General features: G+C 44.3%; 1 protein-coding gene across 1 annotated transcript in view; it reads right to left on the bottom strand.

Moving 5' to 3' along the window:
* Positions 1-13,262, bottom strand: part of Acta2 (actin alpha 2, smooth muscle) — a 13,797-nt gene extending 535 nt beyond the window's left edge. The window contains exons 1-8 of the mRNA XM_055614021.1: positions 13,230-13,262; positions 10,315-10,466; positions 9,683-9,811; positions 7,036-7,146; positions 5,201-5,285; positions 4,654-4,815; positions 2,950-3,141; positions 1,450-1,631 (exon numbers count right to left, since the gene is read on the bottom strand). Coding sequence (XP_055469996.1) covers positions 1,450-1,631; positions 2,950-3,141; positions 4,654-4,815; positions 5,201-5,285; positions 7,036-7,146; positions 9,683-9,811; positions 10,315-10,443 — 990 coding nt within the window. The 5' untranslated portion in view covers positions 10,444-10,466; positions 13,230-13,262. The remainder of the gene's footprint in view (positions 1-1,449; positions 1,632-2,949; positions 3,142-4,653; positions 4,816-5,200; positions 5,286-7,035; positions 7,147-9,682; positions 9,812-10,314; positions 10,467-13,229) is intronic.
* Between the last annotated feature and the right edge of the window lie 7,332 nt (positions 13,263-20,594).

Raw genomic sequence — 20,594 nt, 5'->3', positions numbered from 1 at the left:
TGTGTGTGTGTGTGTGTGTGTGTGTGTGTGTGTGTGTGTGTGTGTGTGTGTGTGTGTACGCGTGCGTGTGTTTTCCATCCAATCCATGCCAAACTATCCCTAATTCCTTTATCCCTTCATTGGGCAAACCCAAACTGGGCCCAGATCATGTGGAGCCCCATGTATTAAGGTCCTGACTGTCTCTGATTCCAGAAGCTGAGCCTACGAGCTCAGCAGCTCCTAGTGTGCGCAGAGATGTTGAAATTGTTCCAGAACTTACTGTGCAAGCGCTCTTTAGCCCCGTTAAATTGGCCACAGCTTTCTGAAGTCCCAACCATACGCACTGTCTAAGACACAGGGCTCAGAGCCCCCTTCCCCTGCAGTGACTGCCTTACTCAAAGTGCAGGCCTTACCTACCAGGGCCATGCTCATTGGTTTGTTTGTTTTTTGTTTGGTTGGTTTGGTTTTGGGTGAGTGAATGCCTTAGGCCGAGTGTGGAGCACTGGTCCAGTGTGTGATCTGTCACAGAGACTCAGACAGAGCTGAGCAACCCCAATTTCCACCCGAGTCTTAGTGTCTCGGATAGCAGTGGCTGCTCTAGTGAACGAAGTGTTCTGAAATGCTGGGTTCTCGCTCAGTCTACCTGCAAGCTCTTGTTCAACATTTGGGTTTTTTTTTCTTTCTCATTCCCCTGTCTCTCACTGGGTTGGCCCCTTGCTAAGCATTTCACAGGTGTTAGCTTATTTAATTCCTATAACAATTTTGAAGGGTAGGTATCCAGTGAATCTCAGGTCACATACAAAGGAACAGGCTCAGGTCCCTGTCAGTCATGGTCACATTCGTCAATACCAGGTTTAATTTCAAAGCTGGCCCTCACAGGAGTTTTGTTTTTGAAGCCACACGTTTCTATTCTTCCATGGTGAGGGGCCTTGGCGATCATTCCAGAAAGTTGCACAAAGAGTACAGAGACCTTCTGGCTCCCACCCAGGCTCATTTCGTGGTTTTGTCACCTTGGTGTCCCCAGTTTTCTTGGCTCTCTGCGCTCTCTGACTGTACAGGGCTCACGAGTTTCACATTCATTTCCATTCAAGAAGTAAAGTTTGGAGAACTGAGACTTGTGTAACTCCTGCTAGATGCAGCTTATCTGCTCTCAAAGTCCAGATAAGTGGTTCTTCCTGCAGCACGCCCAGCTAAGGGAGGGGGGAGGGGGGATTTTAGCTTGTCAGGCGAGCCTCAGAGGACACGAGCCCTCCAGAACCCAGCGGCGGCTCCCTCTCTCCCTATTGTCCTCAGGACAGGACCTCTCGGAGCCTGTTTTAAGAGGGACGTGTATAAATCTAACTCACCCTCATCTCCGTCTTGCTGCCTTTGGGAACAATAGGGAGCGTGTTAGGCTGCCTCTGGCACGGCATGCTTGCGTCTGCTCTAGAACCGCCCCTCCTGCTGCTTCAGGGGCTCTTAGGGCTGTACCTTAATCTTCATGGTGCTCGGGGCCAGGGCTGTGATCTCCTTCTGCATCCGGTCGGCGATGCCTGGGTACATGGTGGTGCCCCCCGAGAGGACGTTGTTGGCGTAGAGGTCCTTCCTGATGTCAATATCGCACTTCATGATGCTGTTATAGGTGGTCTCATGGATGCCAGCCGACTCCATCCCTGGAAGAGAGACAAAGACCGCCATGCTTGGGTGTTGGGCAAAACTTAGATTGAACGTGGAAAATCAGGTTGGTGCAGCTAAGTGGTCTTCTAATGGGTGAGGCTGGCAGGCATGATGAACCAGACACTGCCAACCAAGAGACAAAGGGGCCTTGTTCCACTCCATACCATCCTCCTGCCTCCTGTCTAAAGAGGAGGCTCACCTCCGGCACCTCCAGGGTAAGGCTACAACATGCTGACACCAGTGTCTCAATGGACATTCTGCTACAATGGACCCAGATAAGGACCTTCAGATGTCCTGTAAAAGGTGGGGCCAGAGCCATTGACCAGAGCGTTCCCGTCTCTCCAGAGCTGGGAGACCCAAGATTGGATGGTGGGATTGTCAGAAAAGTATCTCTCCTACTTGGGTACGGTGTTTGTTTGTCTGTTTGTTTTTAAACAGGTCTCTATATTCTTGGCTGGCCTGGAACTTGCTGTATAGAACAAGCTGGCCTCAAACTCAGCTAGCCTCCTTATTACTGGGATTAAAGACCTATACCAGCATCTCCAGCAGGCAAAGATACTTTTTTGCAATGTTTGTACAGGCGTTGGGGGGAGGGGGAGAGGAGCTGAGTTTCTTGTGGACGTCTGATCCAGGCTTTTTGTAATAAACCTCTAAGCAGCCCCCTCAGCCTTCCTAGCACTGTGATCTAGTTATACTAGTAACACCACCGCCTGATTATTCTTTGCTGGCAGTACCGAATTGCTGAATGCTTGTTTTGGACAAGCACTGGGCTGAGAGCGCTACACAGCTCTGCTGTAAATCTTCCAGTTGTCCTAGTATGAGAAAACTGAGCCTGGGGGAGGTTCATTGACATGCTCATGATCATGAAAATAGAACGAAGTCTCAAGCCCAGGCCCCCAGACTCCAAAGAAGATAGCTCTGCAAAACCCCGTGTGACCCTGCTGTGGCAGTGTGGAATAGATGCACTCTAGACGTTCTGTTTTCCTTCTCCCCTTAGCATCCCCAAACTCAGCACTCGGCTCGTCTTCCCCAACCACCCCAGTGCTCCACTGTATCCTAAACATGGATAACAGTAACTTTTACATGATATGCTGAGAATGCACTTGTCTTGACTATGACGTAAGAGAGTTTTCCTAGGGAGCCAACTCCTCTCTCGGCTTCCTTGGATCTTCCCGTTTTGAAAATGTGGTACTCTGCCTACTTTAGAACTGCTTCTGTTTCTGAAGCCCTGGTTCATTTCTACCTGCGAATGGGTACTGGTAGCCGAGGGTTAGCCGGTTACGTAACAGGGAGACTCCACTCCCCATTTCCTACCAATGAAAGATGGCTGGAAGAGGGTCTCCGGGCAGCGGAAGCGTTCATTCCCGATGGTGATCACCTGACCATCAGGCAGTTCGTAGCTCTTCTCCAGGGAAGAGGAGGAAGCAGCAGTGGCCATCTCATTTTCAAAGTCCAGAGCTACGTAGCACAGCTTCTCCTTGATGTCACGGACAATCTCACGCTCAGCTGTCAAACACATAGAAACATGGTGCATGTTAGAGTTTGCGCAGGAGCTAAAATCTACCTGCCCCGTGTCACTCTTCCACTGAACCAGCTCCTCAGAAGACTCGGAGTTTTCAAAGATCTTTGTTGCCCTGCCCAGATAGATAGTAGCTTGATCTTTGACATGTTGACACGTTTCATTTTCAAAATGAGACAGATGCTAGCCTGGGACAGCTCCAGTGGTCCATAGGAAGAGAGATCTGGAAAAGGTGGCTGCCTGCTACTCAGACTCCTGTGCTCTGAGCTTCCAGGGCTTTGTTTCACCTGGCTCCTAGGAATCTTTGGCTGGTCTTTTGGGGAACAAGAATGGAATTAATTCAGCATTGCCTTGGAAAAGAAGATTGTAATGTTTGTCAGCGCTCAAACACGGAGCTTTAAGTGTGTCCAGAAACCAAAAATTTGCTCCGTACCCATTTTGTAAGGATTCAGTCAATTGGAGAACACGGTCACTGAGGACCCACTGGTAGTTCTGTGTGTCCCAGCATTGACTTCTTGTCAAGGGAGTGTGAGCAGCAGCAGCCTTAATACAAGACACACACACATATCACTGCCTGCTAGGTCTGTGTTATAAATAGGTAATAATCACTGAGCGCTTACTTTTGGAAAAGCATTCTGCAGACATTATACTATTGCATGTTCACAGCAGTCGCAAGAGGCAGAATCTGTGACTGGGGCCATTTTGCAGATAAAGGGACCACATCTTAGCAAGGTTGGTTAGTGTCCAAGGTCGCACATCTAGAGGGTAACAAGCTGGGACTTGAATCCTGCATAGAATGTCTCCAAAGACTGCCAACCACACACCTCTCTATCTTTCATGTTTTTTTTTCTATTTATAAATGCAAAATTTAAAAATCATCCAAAGAGTGTAGGCTGAGTGGTACAGGGCGTGGCTAGCAAGTGCAAGACCCTGGATTTGATCTCTAGCAGCATACACAGAGATGGATGTTTAGTATGACTTGCTACATCAATGTCAATAGCCACTCTCAAAGAAACTGCAGTAACATCTCGGTCACAAAGCAGGAAAAGCTAAGTTGTGCTCTGTGCATCAGGGTCAGTCTCTAACCCACGAACTCTTTTTTATTTTATTTTTAAAATTCAATTTTTTATTATCATTTGTGTGTATTAATGTATGGGTGTATGGGTGTGTTTGTGATGTGTGTGTGTTTGTGAGTGTGTGTATGGGTGTGTATGAGTGTGTGTGCATGTGTGAGTGTGTGTGTGTGTGTGTTAATATGTTAATTCAGGTGCACGTGTGCTCGCCAGAAGGCAACTCTCAGCGGTCAGTTCTCTCTTTTCACTGTGGGTTCGGGAATTGACCTCAGGTTGTGAGGCTTATGCAGCAAATGGTTTTACCAGGGGAGCCATCTCTCTGGCTCCAAATCCCCTTCTCATGGCGACAACACTCCTTCCACTAAGTTACTGTGTGAGCAGGATGCTGTCTTTCATCCTCTTTCCTCCACCTCCCATGGGCCTCACCAGTAGTCACGAAGGAGTAGCCACGCTCAGTCAGGATCTTCATGAGGTAGTCAGTGAGATCTCTGCCAGCCAGATCCAGACGCATGATGGCATGGGGCAGGGCGTAGCCCTCATAGATAGGCACATTGTGAGTGACACCATCTCCAGAGTCCAGCACGATGCCTGAGGGGGACAACAGAGCATGCTGTAAGCTGCCACGGCAGCTGGCGTGCAGTTACTTTCTGTTCCGTTGTACCGAAGACTGTGGGGAACAGCGATTCCTGAGCCTCTTATGTGAAAGGAAGAGAGAATGACTTGATGCGAGAAGTAAGATGAGATAGGGCTTAGAGGCAGACAGAAAGAGGAGGGGGGAAACCACTTAAAAAGTCTTGCTAGAGCAATGATGTGAGGCCCAGGGCTGATTTTACAAAAAGAAAAATGGGAGAGGGCAGTCTCTGTCTGTTCCAACTCACTTGTCATTTGTCACAACCTATAGGCTGTAACCATCAAGTCTCACATTTTCTGGTGGGTTCATTTGATTAAGTTTCCCATTCCCCTGGCTACCTACCAGTTGTACGACCAGAGGCATAAAGGGACAGCACGGCCTGAATAGCCACGTACATGGCAGGGACATTGAAGGTCTCAAACATAATCTGCAAAGGAAACCAAAGGATTAAGTGAATGATGCTGTCAGTCATGCATAGAGCACGAAAGAGCTCGCATCCTGGCCAGGTCAAGGCAGACCTGGGCACATGAAAAAGAAAAATGGAGGGTGGCAATAGACAGACTGTCATGCTGGTGACCTGATGGGAGTGGGACAGAGCCAGCGGCACGTACCCAGGACCTGGCAAGATGAGGAGCAGCTAGCGGCTGGCTCTAGTCTTGGTCCTACACTGTATATAACAGTATTCACTACAGTGTTCATTTTTTCCCTTACTTCTCAAATGTAAAGGGAGAAGGGATTTGGACTAAGTGAGCTCTCAGAGAAAGTCTAAGAGTTATTAATTTTATCAAAGACAAAAGAAAAAAAACAAGGTAATATCCAAAGGACATAAAGAAAACTCCAATGCTTAGACCGGTTGGGAATAGCCTTGGTTGTGTGATCTGTCTGAGGCTCAATTTGATCTTCTCCATGTTTTCATGTAATTTGGGGTCAATGCTAGCTCTATAATCAGGTCCCAGCCCCAGCTGTAGTGGGAGATGCTATGATCCTGGCACATAAGACCTATATTATGGAGTGGAGGGCTATGTATGAATGCCAATCCAGTAGTGCGTGCAGTGCAGGGACAAGATTAAACCAGAGACCCTAGTTCCCTCCTGCAGCAGAAGATGTCCCCAGACTGCATTTCAATAACACTCTCTAGTTTATAAACCAGAAGGAACATCTGATATTTGCTAGAAACCCATACCTCTCAGTCATTTCTCCACTCTCACACAATTCACAAGATGCTAATTACTCCTTGCCAGGTAGAGTGATTCCCAAAACAACTGGTACGCTGATGTGCATACCAAGCACCCTTCCAAGGAGGAGGAACTGGGCTGCGGTGTATTTATGATTCCTCAAGGGGAAAAGCCATGGGTAATCTCCAGACACCACTCCTAACTATGTGACTTTTGAAAAATCACTTGGTGTATCTGAGGAACATCATTGAGGTGCCTCAATTGCACCATTGAGGTAGTTGGGATGATAGTTCCTGCTTCACATCCTTAGGAATTAGGGTGCACTTGAAACAGCCCGTGATTGAGCAGGACCTGTGTGGATGCTGTCACGTAACAGCTCACCCGAGAGTGACAGCAATCACGTGACCTGGATGTTTATTATGCCAGGAGCCATGATACTCACATCATCTCTTCATCATTATTCCATACATCTATCCCTTGAAAAAGTAATAGTAGTAATACTCCCAACAAACAAGGAAGCTGGGGTTCTAAAAATTAAGTGGCTTTCAGACACTGCATTTTGAATGACATATGAGAACTTTTTAACCCTAGGTGTGCTCCCTTTTTCTTTTACTTTTTTTTTTTTTGAGGAGGATTTGTTTGTCAAGATGAGGCTTCTCTGTGTAGCCTTGGCTGTCCTTGCTTTGTAGACTAGGCTGCCCTTGAACTCACAGTGATCTGCCTGTGTCTGCTTCCTTGAGTACTGGGATTAAAAGCATGGCTTATGCTCCTTTCTTAACTAAACCTTTAAGGATTTTTTTTTCTTGCCCTTTGAGACAAGGTGATCTAGTTTTTCTGCAGTAAAGGTGTGATCACTGACAAGATCCCTGGCCTCTGGGGTTCCCAGGTTGTCAGTCTGTTGGTGAACTTCCAGTTAGGCCCTTCTATTTGTCATGTTGCAGTCTCATCCTGATTACCCTTGCCCCAAATCCAGCAGGGTTGGGTCCCAGAGCAAACATTTACCTGGGTCATTTTCTCCCGGTTGGCCTTGGGGTTCAGTGGTGCTTCAGTTAGCAGGGTCGGGTGCTCTTCAGGGGCCACACGAAGCTCATTATAGAAGGAGTGGTGCCAGATCTAAAGCGCACAGGAGAAAGAAACACAGTGATGTGCCGTTCTGGGGCGCTGAAAGTCCTGGAAAGCAACCAGAATGTGCAGAACAAAACTAGAACGAGACGAAATGTCCAAGACCTCCTTTGCACAGGTGCAGACAGAAGCCCAGGAGAGTGTGAACAGCACACAGCAAGGCTACGCATCTATTGAGTGGCTTAGCAAAACCTGAGCCCAGGTTTGTGTGACAGGACGGTGCAGGCTCTGTGGTCAAGTATAGATTTAGACCTCAGCTGGGCAGCTTCTTGTTTGTGTGAGCTGAGAAGTTTACAGCTCTTTTCATCTTTCCTGTCACCTCATAAAAGACTAAATAGTATATGCTTCACTGGTTCTTTGTGTGAATTACATAAAATGAACTAGTCAACCCGGTGCCTGGGCCAGAGTAAATTGCATCGTCTATAATTCAGGTACATCTTCTATGTGCTTGCCTTCACTTTCGTTTATGGGAAAGCGATTTAGTGTAATTTAAGAAAAGGACAAGTGACTATACATTTAGGTGAATGACATTCACCTGAAAACCTAATTGCCATCTTTAATGTGTGTGAGTGTGTGCACGTGTAAATGCATTTTGGACAAAGATGTGCTGGCTTTATAGTAGAGCAATCTTTTGTTTGTTTATTTGAGACAGGGTTTCTCCTCAGCCTTGGCTGTCCTGGACTCAGTTTATAGACCAGGCTGGCCTCAAGCTCACATCTGCCTGCCTCTGCCTCCCTGAGCGCTGGAATTAAAGGCCTGTACCACCAAGCCCTGCCTTTTAATCCCTGGGTGTTGAAAAAAACACATTGTTATGGGAGGTGCTGAAATAATTCACCTTTTATACAGAGGTCATTGTCCACCAGCATCAGGAATATGAGACCCAGACATTAACAGGCACAGCTGGGGACAGTTTACAAACAAACAAAAGTAAAACCAGCTGTAAAGATGTTGTCATGTTTCACGTTTCTTGGTTTTGTTTTGTGGTTTCCAGAAAAGAAAGGGACACCAGCAGTCCTCTCTCTTGGGGGGGGGGGGAAGAAGGTAAAATGAAGAAAGGGCAAGGCTGAGCAGTTTGGAAAACCATCTCCATAATTTATCATTACAGTAAAGACCAGTGGGAAACTCCTTAATCCCTTCACCTTACTCCACCAGACAGTCAATTGAATAACATGCTGCTCTAGAAAATGAAAAGGAAAAGCAGAATGTTCAAGAATCCTAGTCAGTCATCTACTATACACTGTGTTACCTCAACACAGGCTTTAAAAACCCCAAACCTCCCTTCATTCCTTCTCTCCAGAATTTAAGTGCTAGAATGTAGTGTTTTTGTTTTTTCTCGTTCAACTACTGTCTTTCCCGGGTCATCCATGTTGTGGTGCATGCTTCACTCCCTGGAACTCTTTCCCACGGGCGGTGCTGGCATCTCCCTGATAGAAACTGCAGTTGCACAAAGCCCACAATCAGACTAACTAAAGCTAAGGATGGGCAGCCCTTGCAGAGAGAGAAAGTTAAACTTAATTGCCAATACATTTTAGCAGTAGTATGTGTTGGCTTTATTTTTAAATGACATATTTGAGCATGCTTAGACGAGTATATGTGTTTGGGAGGATACAAAAGGCTAATAAATAGATCAATAAAATCCAGAAATTGCAGTTTTAATATGTTCTGGTGCATTTAAAAATTGTCAATTTCTCATTGTTTCTTTTGCTTTTTTTCCCCCCTTTCTTGTTACTGGTGTTTCTAAGATGCCTAATAACCAGCTTCATAATCCTTGGATTTAGCTTCCCCCCCCCCCCCCTGGCTCTTTCGCAATACTTGAGAGCAAGGGTATTTCTCCATGTGGCACAGAAAGATAATTCAAAAGTATTCATGTAAGAGCTGGGTTATCGGGGGTTGGGGGGTGTCTTCTCTATTCCTCAGAATAGGGGAGAGGGGATGTTGGAGGGAGTGTGGGAGGGGTCAATGACCAAAATGTAAATTGAATTAATTAATATTTTTAAATGTGAGAAAAGGTGTCCATTTAAAAAATTAGTCAGCTCCAATTGTACTTTACTGGTCCAGGGGCATTTGGGAATTACCAAATGCACAGTGGTTTCTTCTTTTTAATTGTGAAAATTAACAAAACTGCTCAGGGAAAATTTTAAAAAAATAAAAAACTTAAGGATGGCTGGCTACAGGTCTTCCCAGAATTCTAGCTCTGGGGAGCTGGTGCTCTGAGGATAACTGTCCTCGGAGGACAGTTCAGTGGGCGTGAGAGATCATCGGTCCCACTAGCAAAGGGCTTCTCTCACCTCAGAACTGTCTCCCACCAATTCGTTCACAAACACCAATAGGCAAGGGAGGCGTTTTCAAAAAGAAACAAGTCCATTTTTTTTTCCCAGTGAGTAATAATCCAAGCTAAATATTAGCAAATAGCAGGGCACTTGAGCAAGGATAGCCAGCTGGGTTCCACAGCACTGCCATGCTATGGCGCGTTGCTATGATTCTCATTGGAATTCTCATCCTGAAGCCTGCAGAAAGTGCTCAGTACCTTTTCCATGTCATCCCAGTTGGTGATGATTCCGTGTTCGATTGGATACTTCAAGGTCAGGATCCCTCTTTTGCTCTGTGCTTCATCACCCACGTAGCTGTCCTTTTGTCCCATTCCCACCATCACTCCCTAAAATGGTCCAACACACCACAAATCAATTCTTTCCCGAAACTTGTGCCCTGACGATTCCTTTAATGGCTCACATGATGTAAAGTTACATTAATAACTGTGATTCCTTTCACCTAAGACCAAACTCTATGAAGCTGAGTGGCCAGGTCTTTTGTTTTAGCTTCTTTCCCCAAAGTGGTGATGATGAACATAAGACAGTTCATAACAATCCCTGCCGCTGCTGCTGCTTCTACTACAGGGAAGACAATGGCCACAAAGGCTGAATTTAGATTACGTATACTCTTTCTGCCTGATATCTAAAATTGGCATTTATTCCTGGGTATTAAGTATCACCAGTGCGAAGTGCCTGTTTGTGCGTGCCTCTTACTGCTAGGTTATACCCCAGGCTATTACAGATTTATTTACCACAAGGTTACATAAACACCGAGCAGAATGCAACATGCAGACACAGAGCGGTCTAGCCTACAGTCCTGTTCTCTGTGTGCACTGAGACTCAGGCTCACCTGGTGCCTGGGACGTCCCACGATGGATGGGAAAACAGCCCTGGGAGCGTCGTCACCTGCGAAGCCAGCCTTGCAGAGCCCAGAGCCATTGTCACACACCAGAGCTGTGCTGTCCTCCTCTTCACACATAGCTGCAGCACCTTGGCGGGGTTCTGCGGAGACAGGGAGGCCGCAGCCCCTGCTGTGTTCACCATCACTCCCAGCCACAGGCAGGATTCTTGGCCCTTCTGTGTTATTTTAGCTGGAGACTCTCCCTAAATCTCAACTAACACACTTTTTTTTCCTTTTTATCTTGAAATGCTATCACTGGACTGTAAAGCCTTTGATGGGCTGAAACTCTGCCTTCCAGGTTAACACCACAGGCTCTCAACACAAGAGTGGCATGTCACAGACTCTTACAACACTCTCAAGCTGGGCACAGCATTAGTGAGTGAGCCAGCTACAGAGCACAGATGGGAGTTCCAGAGTATGAGAACAGATTTCCACAGGGCCTTGTTCATCAACACATGCTAAAGAACTAGCAGGTTTTTTCTGTCTATATCAAACCAAACTCACATTTTTTTTTTTTCAAAATATAAGCTAATCCCTCCCTCCCCGAAAAAAAGGTAGATTTTGAAGAAGGGAAGCATGTGAAAATTTGAAAATGTTAAAATATTTGCTCACATTAACTATTTAAAAGAGAAATCTTTTGACACTAAAAGCTTGTATACTTGGGGAGACTTTAAACATGAGTCAAAGCCGGGTGTGGTGCTAAACACCTACAGTGGTCAGTTTGCGGTGGACAAGAGCTGGCCTAATATAGAAGCATGAGTTGAAACTTACCAAGAAGGTGTTTGAAATTTTAGGAGTGGCAATATCTCCTCATTAATTAAAATCATTACTAAACTGGAAATCCAACAGTGTACAAATAGCTATTCTTAGCTCAGACTGATAAGTTAAAGAAACATAATATAACCATAATAAAATGTAGGGTTTTTTTTATTTTTTTTCCCCAAAATACTAATTCTCACCAAGGTATTTCCTGGGGTTCTTTTGGTGTGGTAAGTATTGGGTTTTAGAGATGTTTTTATTTTCTTTCCTGAGTTCTGGCGTGTCTTCTAAGCTTAATTAATTGAGCGTGCTCCTTTGGTTTTAAAACAGTATTTTAAGTAGCCGACATTTAAGTTTGGCTTTCTGACAGTCCGGAAGGACATCCAGAGCGTTGCACATAGATGCCGCCGTGGGACTATTATCATAATTCAGATATTCTGTCTGTGATCTTGGTCTCCTTTCAACACTGTCCCTGGGGTGACAGTGAAATCCTCAACGTGTGGATTCCCCTCGCAAGAATGGAAAATGGAATTTGTCGATGGTTTGTTCTTTCCTCTCTCTACCCTTCCCTCCCTTTCAGACACTGAATTATATTTAGCTTCCTTTCTAGTAGAAGATGAGGAGTCAGAAGATCCTTTCAAACCACCAGGAGGCACAGACAGACGCAGGGTGACTGTCAGAGGCAGGCAGCGGTGAAGGACCAGCAGAGAGTCTATGCACACAGAAAGCCTGTTCTCTACACTTAGCCTCAGGGCTGCAAATGAGATAAGCCACTGAGAATTGGGTGCTCTCTGAAAATGGGAAAGGATAACCCACATAAACTTTCTGTTGGACAGGATGGCTTCTGGGTTGTGCTTTACTATATTCAGAAAAATAAGTTGTCTGGTTAGAAAAAAATTACAGGAGAAATACTGTCAAATTCAGTAAAGATGAGTTTATATTTCAACAAAAATTTCCAGAAAATTTATCTTAATAAAGTCTTAAAGGAGCACTGTCACTAGAGAAGAAGTCTGCATGTTCCCAGAGGAAGCTGCCGCTGTGGTTTACAACTCTTATCTAACCTGAATGAGCAGCTCAGTTAGAAGCGGGGAGCATTTCCTAATTAGGTAAAACACAGTGGCTCCAGTGTCTGCTTTTGGAACTGCACCCCATCAGGGAGTTTGGTGTAGCACAGTGGAGTACATCTTGTGCCAAAAATGAATTGTTAGTGGGAGGGGATGGGAGGAGTGCTGTTTCCAGCTTTTGGGTCTCAAAATGCAAACCATATTTAGTCATGAATCACAAAATGGGAGGAAAATCTTATCGAGAAAACTCCATTCTCTGCTGAAGCTATCAAGTCCTGGATTATAGCCATCATTGGCTAAGGCTGGCTCCAAGGAGACTGCTTACAAGCTGAGGGATGCTTGAGGCAGAAAAATGCAAATCAGACCTCCCCTGGCTGAAGCACTTTCTCCTGTCTCTGCAGAGAGTGCATAAGTTCTGCTCTGCTGCAGATGACACAGGTCTGAACAGAAATGGCACTGGTGCACTCGCAAGATACACATTTTCCTACATGGGATACTAGCTGTTGGAGCCCAGGACATCAGTGAAGCAATACAGACTTTCAGCCAAAGTCAGAGAGCAGGCGACTGCCCCAGTTCACTTCTGACATCCGCTTCCGGTTACCTCAGCTGCACTAAAAACAGCCAGATGAAAAGTTTCCACACTAAATCTGAACCATAGACAAATCCAAAAGTTTCTAGAGCCTAGGTAGAAATAACCATATAATTTACCACGTACAGCTAGATTTCACACCTACGGGACGCTGCAGGATCAAAGCAGTTAGTTTAGTATAAATAGACTTTACAGGCAACATGCACAAAAAAAAAAAAAAAAAAAAAAATTTAAGTTCATCTCCATCTCCTTTTCCAGTACACCACATTTCATCTTAGCCCTGTTTGAATGTGAAATCTCGTGAGCTAAACAGCTGTAGCCATCTTAACATCATAACAGTATCAATCTTTATTCAAAAATGCAAAACATGCGAGTCATCCAGATTCCCACAGACAGAGTCATGAGAGAGCCTGTGAAATCTCTAGTCACATCCCTGGGCTGGTGCCACTTACCCTGATGGTGACTGGCTGGGCTTCTCCACTCTGGGTGGGTCGTGTCCAGGGAGGATGGATGCTGAAGGGTTATATAGCCCCTTGCTCAGATCCCCTCCCACTTGCTTCCCAAACAAGGAGTAAAGACAGGCTAGAGCTGGCCATTCACTCTAACACAGCCATATAGGGACCTCAGCACAAAACTCTCTAATCTGGGTGGCCAGAGGCCTGGGTCTCTTCCACTGCATTCCTCTGCTCTGCTCCCGAAACAGGAGGCAGCTCAGCTGCTGATGGGGGATAAACATCCTGAGCCTTCAGAACAACTGCTCAAATGCCCAGACACTGGGCTAGTGTCATGGGGGACAGACACAGGCATGGTTTGCACATTCCTCAGAAGATGCTGGCCCACTCTCAAGCTGGCCTTCTGGGCCATTTGCTAAGGAACTGAGACGAGAAAGGGCCTGCCTCTGACTAGATGGGATTTTAAAGCAACACTCTTAGGAAGGGTAGCCTCTAACAAAAGGCACTTCAGTCACCCATAGAAATGTAGAGGTGTGATCATATTATGGTAGCCATGCTGTATTTGTACACTGAGTCTGTGTGTGAGGTATTAATGGATCTAAGAACATATGGGTGTGGACAGGACTGGCCAGCCTATGTTGCCCGAAGAGGAACTTAAAAGTACGAAGCCCTCTAACTGCTTTAACCCTTAGGCACATGCCATATGCTGCTGGCTTGTCACTGACCCTTGGAGCCATGATTAAGTGGCATCCTTTGGCCACAGAGATGACCTGTCACTCTGTCATGAAGATAATTTGTACATGAAATTGGAAATGTTGAAATGCATGCTACTGTTCCTCCTCCATGCCCATGAGCCCACTGGAAAGAAATAGAGATCAGGTGACTCTGTCATTCCTCAAAGACATCGCTTCTTTGGCTCCAGTGTACACAGTCAATGATTTCACATTTCTGTACTTTCCCCCCTGCAAGCCAAAATTCAAGCTCTGCTCATTATAGAAATATTGCTGATGGAATCCATGAGTGCTTTTGAAGTGTTCACGTGTTCGGAGAACCCCTGGGCGAATGGCAGCAGCTGTCCACTCTTGCTACCCTGTCTCGTGTGTTTGATTTACGGTGTCTGCCTGCATGAGTGCCTGTTTGTCTTTGAAAAATGGCACTGTTGATTCTTAGAAGAGCCTAAGAGCTGCCAAACAATGACGGGATTTATCTGTGTTGCTTGAGAGTTGTCTACTTTGTCTCTGGTTTCTGTCAACTAAGGAATACAATTGTCTGATTGCTCAAAGAGAGAGACGGCGTGGAGTGCCACACAGAGAGGGGCAGATTTGATCAACAGTTGTCATCGTAGGCATCATAGAAAGCGAACATTTCACGTTTTCTCTACCTTGTTCCCTTTAGTCTACTTTAGGCATGGATCTCTGAAATTGATGTCTAGCTTCACGGCTGGTATCTCAGTCACTTTATGGGCTTTCCATTCCTTTAAAAAACAAGAGAAGAGCTTTGATAATCTTTTTTTTTTTTCATTTATGGTGCTTGTATTTGTCAGTAATCAGGATATTATGACATTAAAAAATAAAAATGGCAAACTGTTGGGCAAAGTGCAGGGAATCTTATGTAAGAAGTGGGAAATAGTAAGATCTGGAGAGGACAGGAACCCCACAAGAAGAGCAACAGAACCAGAAAATTTGAACATAGGGGTCTTCCCAGAGACTCATACTCCAACCAAGAACTATTCATGGAGATAACCTAGAACCCCTGCACAGATGTAGCCCATGGCAGTTCAGTGTCCAAGTGGGTTACATAGTAATGGGAAGAGGGACTGACTCTGACATAAACTGATTGGCCTGCTCTTTGATCACCTCCCCCTGAGGGGGGAGCAGCCTTACCAGGCCACAGAAGAGGACAATGCAGCCACTCCTGATGTGATCTGATAGAGTAAGATCAGAAAGAAGGAGAGGAGGACCTCCCCTCTCAGTGGACTTGGGGAGGGGCACTCGCGAAGAAGGGGGAGGGAGGATGGGACTAGGAGGGGAGGAGGGAGAGGCTTATGGGGGTGATACAAAGTGAATAAACTGCAATTAATAAAATAAAATAAAATAAAATAAAATAAAATAAAATAGGACTCAAGGTTTAGGGTTTTTTTTTAAGAATTTAAAAATAAATCTGAAATAACCAAGAAATATCTGAAACTGAAAATCCATTCTGAGCAAGTGATTCATGATCTTAATGTGTGAATTTGAAATTTTACATCTAGTTCAAGTCTCTTTCATGTGAGAAAGCCACACTGGATGAGTGTGTGTATGCATACAAGGAAAGTCCACTTGAGTTCTGGGATAACTCCCAGGGTTGACAGCCATGAAAGCAAGGAGTTATGGACTGATTAGGGAAAGAGTAACAGCTGGTCACTTGGTTGGGGTTCAGGGAAACTATAAAATAAATCTAAGCTATAAGCACGCATTCAAGAGTCATCTTCAGTTGTATTGCTCTACAGGCGTTACACAGCATCTTGCTAATGTGATTTAGTGACAATTTATTGTACAGCCCTTGAGAACTGAAGATCATTTTAGTCCTCACTGGGACCCAGTCCAGAGCTGAGTTAGCATGGTACTCACTGGTCGTGACGGGAATGTTCAGAATCAGCAATGTCTGATGTGGTAGCCACTGGCCACATATAATTATTGACCATTCAAGTGGGTAGAATTATTCCATTTAGTGTTTGCTTTATGTGTGGGGGGTGTGCATGCCTTTGTGTATACATACTTACATGTGTGGGGTTGATCGTGGATATATTTCTTGATCACCTCCACATGATCTATTAGACAGGATCCCTCACTTAAACCCAGAGCTTTTTAATTCATCTTACCTAGCCAGCCAGCATGCTCTATGTAGTCCATATCTGCCAGGCTTTTATGTTGGTACTGGGGTTCAGAATTCCAATCCTGATCTTAATAACATGCACTTTATCCACTGAAGTATCTTTCTGCTCCTCATTTTATTCAGTCTTAATTAAGTTTCACTTTGGATAGACCACCATATTTGAATTCATAGATATAGTAAGTTTTAAACATGATTATAACTAAACTGCCCCCAAAAGCCTTAAAAATTTTCCAGTGATCAGACTGCTACTAGATCAACTAAAAGAGACGACTTACTCCAGATGCCACGTGCCAATTCATCGTCCAGGATGAGAATTTTCACAGCAGCCAGAATTCCTCAAAGCAAAGCCTGCTGTGTGTCTGCATCAGAATTCATAGGATACTGTGTTAGCAATTTACAAAACCGGAACCCCCATCTCAATCACCCTGTGAATCATAACCCCTCAACTCAACTTTCTTAAGCTGCTCAGTTGAGAATACTATCTTTTTGGATTTACAGAAAAATGAAGATGAAAATGTTTCTGTCTCTCCTATAACTATTTTTGACATCTTTCAGCACTATTGTGCATTTCTCACGATTGATGAACCAATGTTGACACATTATTGTTAACTAAATTCCATCCATTTATTAGCATTTCCCTAGTTCTTACCTGTGCTGGTTAGGGTTTGTTGTTGTTGTTGTTTGGTCACCTTGACGGAAACAAGGGCCATCTGGGGAAAGGGAATCTCAACTGTGAGAATGCCTCCATCAAATTGGCCTGAGGGCAAGCTTATGGGACATTTTTCTTTTTTTTTTTTCAACATTTTATTGATTCTTTAAGAGTTTCACAACATGCATCCAGTCCCACTTATCTCCCAGTCCCCTCCTGGCCACCCTCCACCCTCACAACCTCCTCCTCAAAAGAAAATTAAAAATAATAAAATAAAAACAAAGCATAGGAAACAGCTCTTTGAGGAGGCTGTTTGCAGTGTGTCATAATGTGTCCCACAGTATACCCTTCTGTTCACACATCTTCACTTGCAAATGTTTGTTGCAGTGAGCCAGTGTTCTGGTTCCAGATCCCTGGCTTCTGTCACACCATCAATATTGGATCCTCACTGGGACTCCTCTTGGTTATCCTGTTGTTGTTGCCCTGTGTCATGGAGATCCTGAAGCTATAGGATCAGCAGGACTGGCCCTTTCACGTGCTCCAACGGTTCACAGATGATGTAGATTTTGGGATGGGCCAACTCAAAGCCCTGGATCCTGGCCTGGGTGGTAGCTGAGCTGGTCAGGGCACAGGCTCTCCCTTATCCACACCACGAGGGCTAGCTCTCTAGAACTGGTGGGACATTTTCTTTATTAATGATTAACATGGGAAAAACTGTGTGCAGTAAAACCTCTGGACATGTGGTGCTTGGTTGTATAGAAAAACATGCTAAGCATGTCATTGGGAGCAAGCCAGTAAGCAGCATTACTCTGTGGCCTTCAGTTCCTGCCTCCCCGTTCCTTCTTTGAGTTCATACTCTTGTTGTCCTGCCATAATGAACTACACATTGTGAGCTGAAATAAACCCTTTCCTTCCAGGTTACTTTTGGTCTTGGTGTTTATCAAAACAATAGAAAACAACCAAAGATGTTGCTTATTGTTCCCCCATTGCTGTGGACACCCAAGCCATGCATCGTATTGCATTTGGTCCTGTCATCTGAAGATGCTACAGTCTAAGAAACTATATTAAAGGACCTTGATAGCTTTGAGCACTAGTGAGGTATTTCGTAAAATATCCCTCGATTGAGATTTGTCTGATGTTTTTTTTTTTTCTTTCCCCTGATTAAATTGAGGTTAAATTTTAGAAGGAAAGGTGGGTAAAGTGTCCTTGTTACTTCATATCAAAATGACTCAGCACTACTGATGTTACTCTTTTCACCTGAATGGCATCTGTTAGGTTTCTGTACTCTAAAAGTACCCTTTCATAAAGCCATTCTTTTTTGGGTTTTGTTTTAATTTGTTTTGTTTTATTTTGTTTTTGTTTTCTCTGTTTGCCTTTTGAGACAGCATTTCTCTGTGTAGCCCTGGCTGTCCTGGAACTCAATCTGTAGACCAGATCTGCCTGCCTCTGCTTCTCGAGTGCTGGGGTGAAAGGCTTGTGCCACCACCGTCCAGCTCATCAATCCATTTAAAACAGTACTCTTTGCATGGACTCCATTATAAAAAACTACATTTAAGGAATGGGGAGCTAAACTCCATCTCCTTAGGATAGAATATCTCTGTAAGTTATCCAAACAGGATTCTGCTTTTGAAAGCATCTTCAACCTTGAGAATTAATTGTTCATGCAAATGTCTAAAAGGTCAAGAACAACAGGAAATCCTGGGGCTTCTTTCAGTTGACTCTGTTTCTCTGAGTATGGCTGACATAGTGGATGGCTATGTTTTCTGACTTCTGATGAGACTAGTTAATAGACAATTATTTAATCTACAAATCAAATTATGGATCCTCTAGACACCAAACAGTGACTAAAAGCAGAAGTTTTGATGTTTTCACTATTGTGTTTTTTGCAATTGGAACCCTAGTATATCCAAGGAGAAAGAGAGCATGAGAGAGAGAGAGAGAGAGAGAGAGAAAACAAAAGGGAGGAGGAGAGAGAGGTAGAAAGAGAAAACTCTGGACCTTGGAGGAAATACTAAAGAAGGGCAAGAATCAGCTGAGGAAAAGGTTATGTGGTAGAGGGAAGGATCTGAGAACATCTGTAAAACAATGACTGTGTGCAGAGGACCTCCATGGCCTCGGGTAGTCCATCACAGTTACAGTGTTTTAATTCATGACCCTGGAAAACTAAGAAACTAGTGTGTCACACACACCCTACACTTAACATTAAGCACAATAAATAATAAATAAAATTATAATATAGGTAATTATATATAATTTTATATTTCTTCAGTATTGGCAAATTTCTACCTACAGCAAAACACCATCTTCATCAAAGGCCAGTAAAGAAGGTGACGGGGCAAACTTGGTTATTGACATTTTGAGTCAAAAAGGAAGCCAAGTCTAGAGTAACCATTCTGACCTCCCATGCAGTTGGTAAAGAACCAGCTTGTGTAACACACCTTTAACATTTGTGCAAGTTTTTGTTTTCGTTTAGCCTTCCTTTTGTTCCTTCATTCTTCCCTCCTTCTCACTATCTCCCTCTGTTCATGCTTCTCTCTTTTTCTTTCTTTCTGAGACTGGCCTGGCACTTTTTGAGGCCTGGTTTGGCCTTAAATCCATAGTGATTCTCAATGCAAGACTAAAAGAATATACTTGTGCAAGATTATAAGTGTCAACTTCCATTTCCAGTTTTTTTTTTCAGCTTCCCCCCTCCAAATTCTCCCTTCTCTCGTATCTGTATTTTATTACAATGTTATGATTTCTAATTACCTTCTAGCTCACCCTAAAAGGCCAATTTTTAACCTTTTAACCTAACTTCTTATTTCTGCTTCTCATTATACTGAACAGGCCCTATTTTAGGGCTCATACCCCACATACACATATACTTTTGCATTGCACATCAGAAAAAGGATCATTTCTCCATCTTTCTGATTGATGTCTCAGGCCTTTGCAGCAAAAGAGATTTGAATAACAGAAACACAAATGAAAGTTTATTAAGATGCACACTTCTTATCCAGATGAGAGACACCCAAGCAAGGAGTATTCTAAATCAAGAAGTTATTTAGATCCTTTTTATACAACAGTGCTTGGAGATATGATGACACCGGGAATGTCTTTGAGTCCCTAGGGGTGTCAAATTGTAGAAAAGTGAAAATTTATAAGAACCAAAAAGACAGATAAATAATGATAGCAAAATGTTTCATAGACACTTCTGTATCAGTCTTCAAGCAGGTGAGGGTCTGAGATCCCCTCTAGTGACCAGCTGTTGCCCTTCCTGGTACTGAAATGTGGTCTGTGCTGTCCTCACCACCAAGACAAAATTGGAAACAGACAACTTAAAAGGCCACAGGTTTATTTTGTCAGTTTCAGAGGTGTGGGTCCTCCGTGGCAATGTGGGAAGGGTGGGGCAGTTACATTACCGCCATCAGGAAGCAGAGGAGAAATGTAAGGAATTGGGGCAAGATAGGTCCTCTCGTGTGTGCCTCCAGTGTCCTGCCTCCTTTAACTGGACCCCATGCCCCCTTTCTTAGCCTCAAACAATGCTCCCGTCATTGTAGTGACATTCAGCACGATTACCTTCCCTCAGCATTTATCTTCTCTACAAGGTTTTTCTGCACTCAACCACCGGGTTGCAAACATTCAGAGAGCCACTGTGTTGGTTATTCCCTTGGGCCAGCCTGCTCAGGAATGCAGTTATGCAATTTCCTGTTTTCCACAGCTTTCAGACATCTCACATACTTATTTTCAGCAACCTTCTCATTCATTTTAAGAAAAGAGTAGGTAAGATGTGTAAGAGAAGAGGAGTTCTCTGGTTCCGGGCTTTCTTTAGCAATTCTGTGTTTATTACAACCTGAGAACTTTGC

The sequence above is a fragment of the Psammomys obesus genome, unplaced genomic scaffold (assembly GCF_907164565.1).
Source record: "Psammomys obesus unplaced genomic scaffold, mPsaObe1.curated_primary_1811, whole genome shotgun sequence".
In the NCBI taxonomy this organism is placed as follows: domain Eukaryota; kingdom Metazoa; phylum Chordata; class Mammalia; order Rodentia; family Muridae; genus Psammomys; species Psammomys obesus.
The sequence above is the reverse complement of the archived record's forward strand: the minus strand, read 5'-3'. Positions and strand labels throughout refer to the sequence as shown.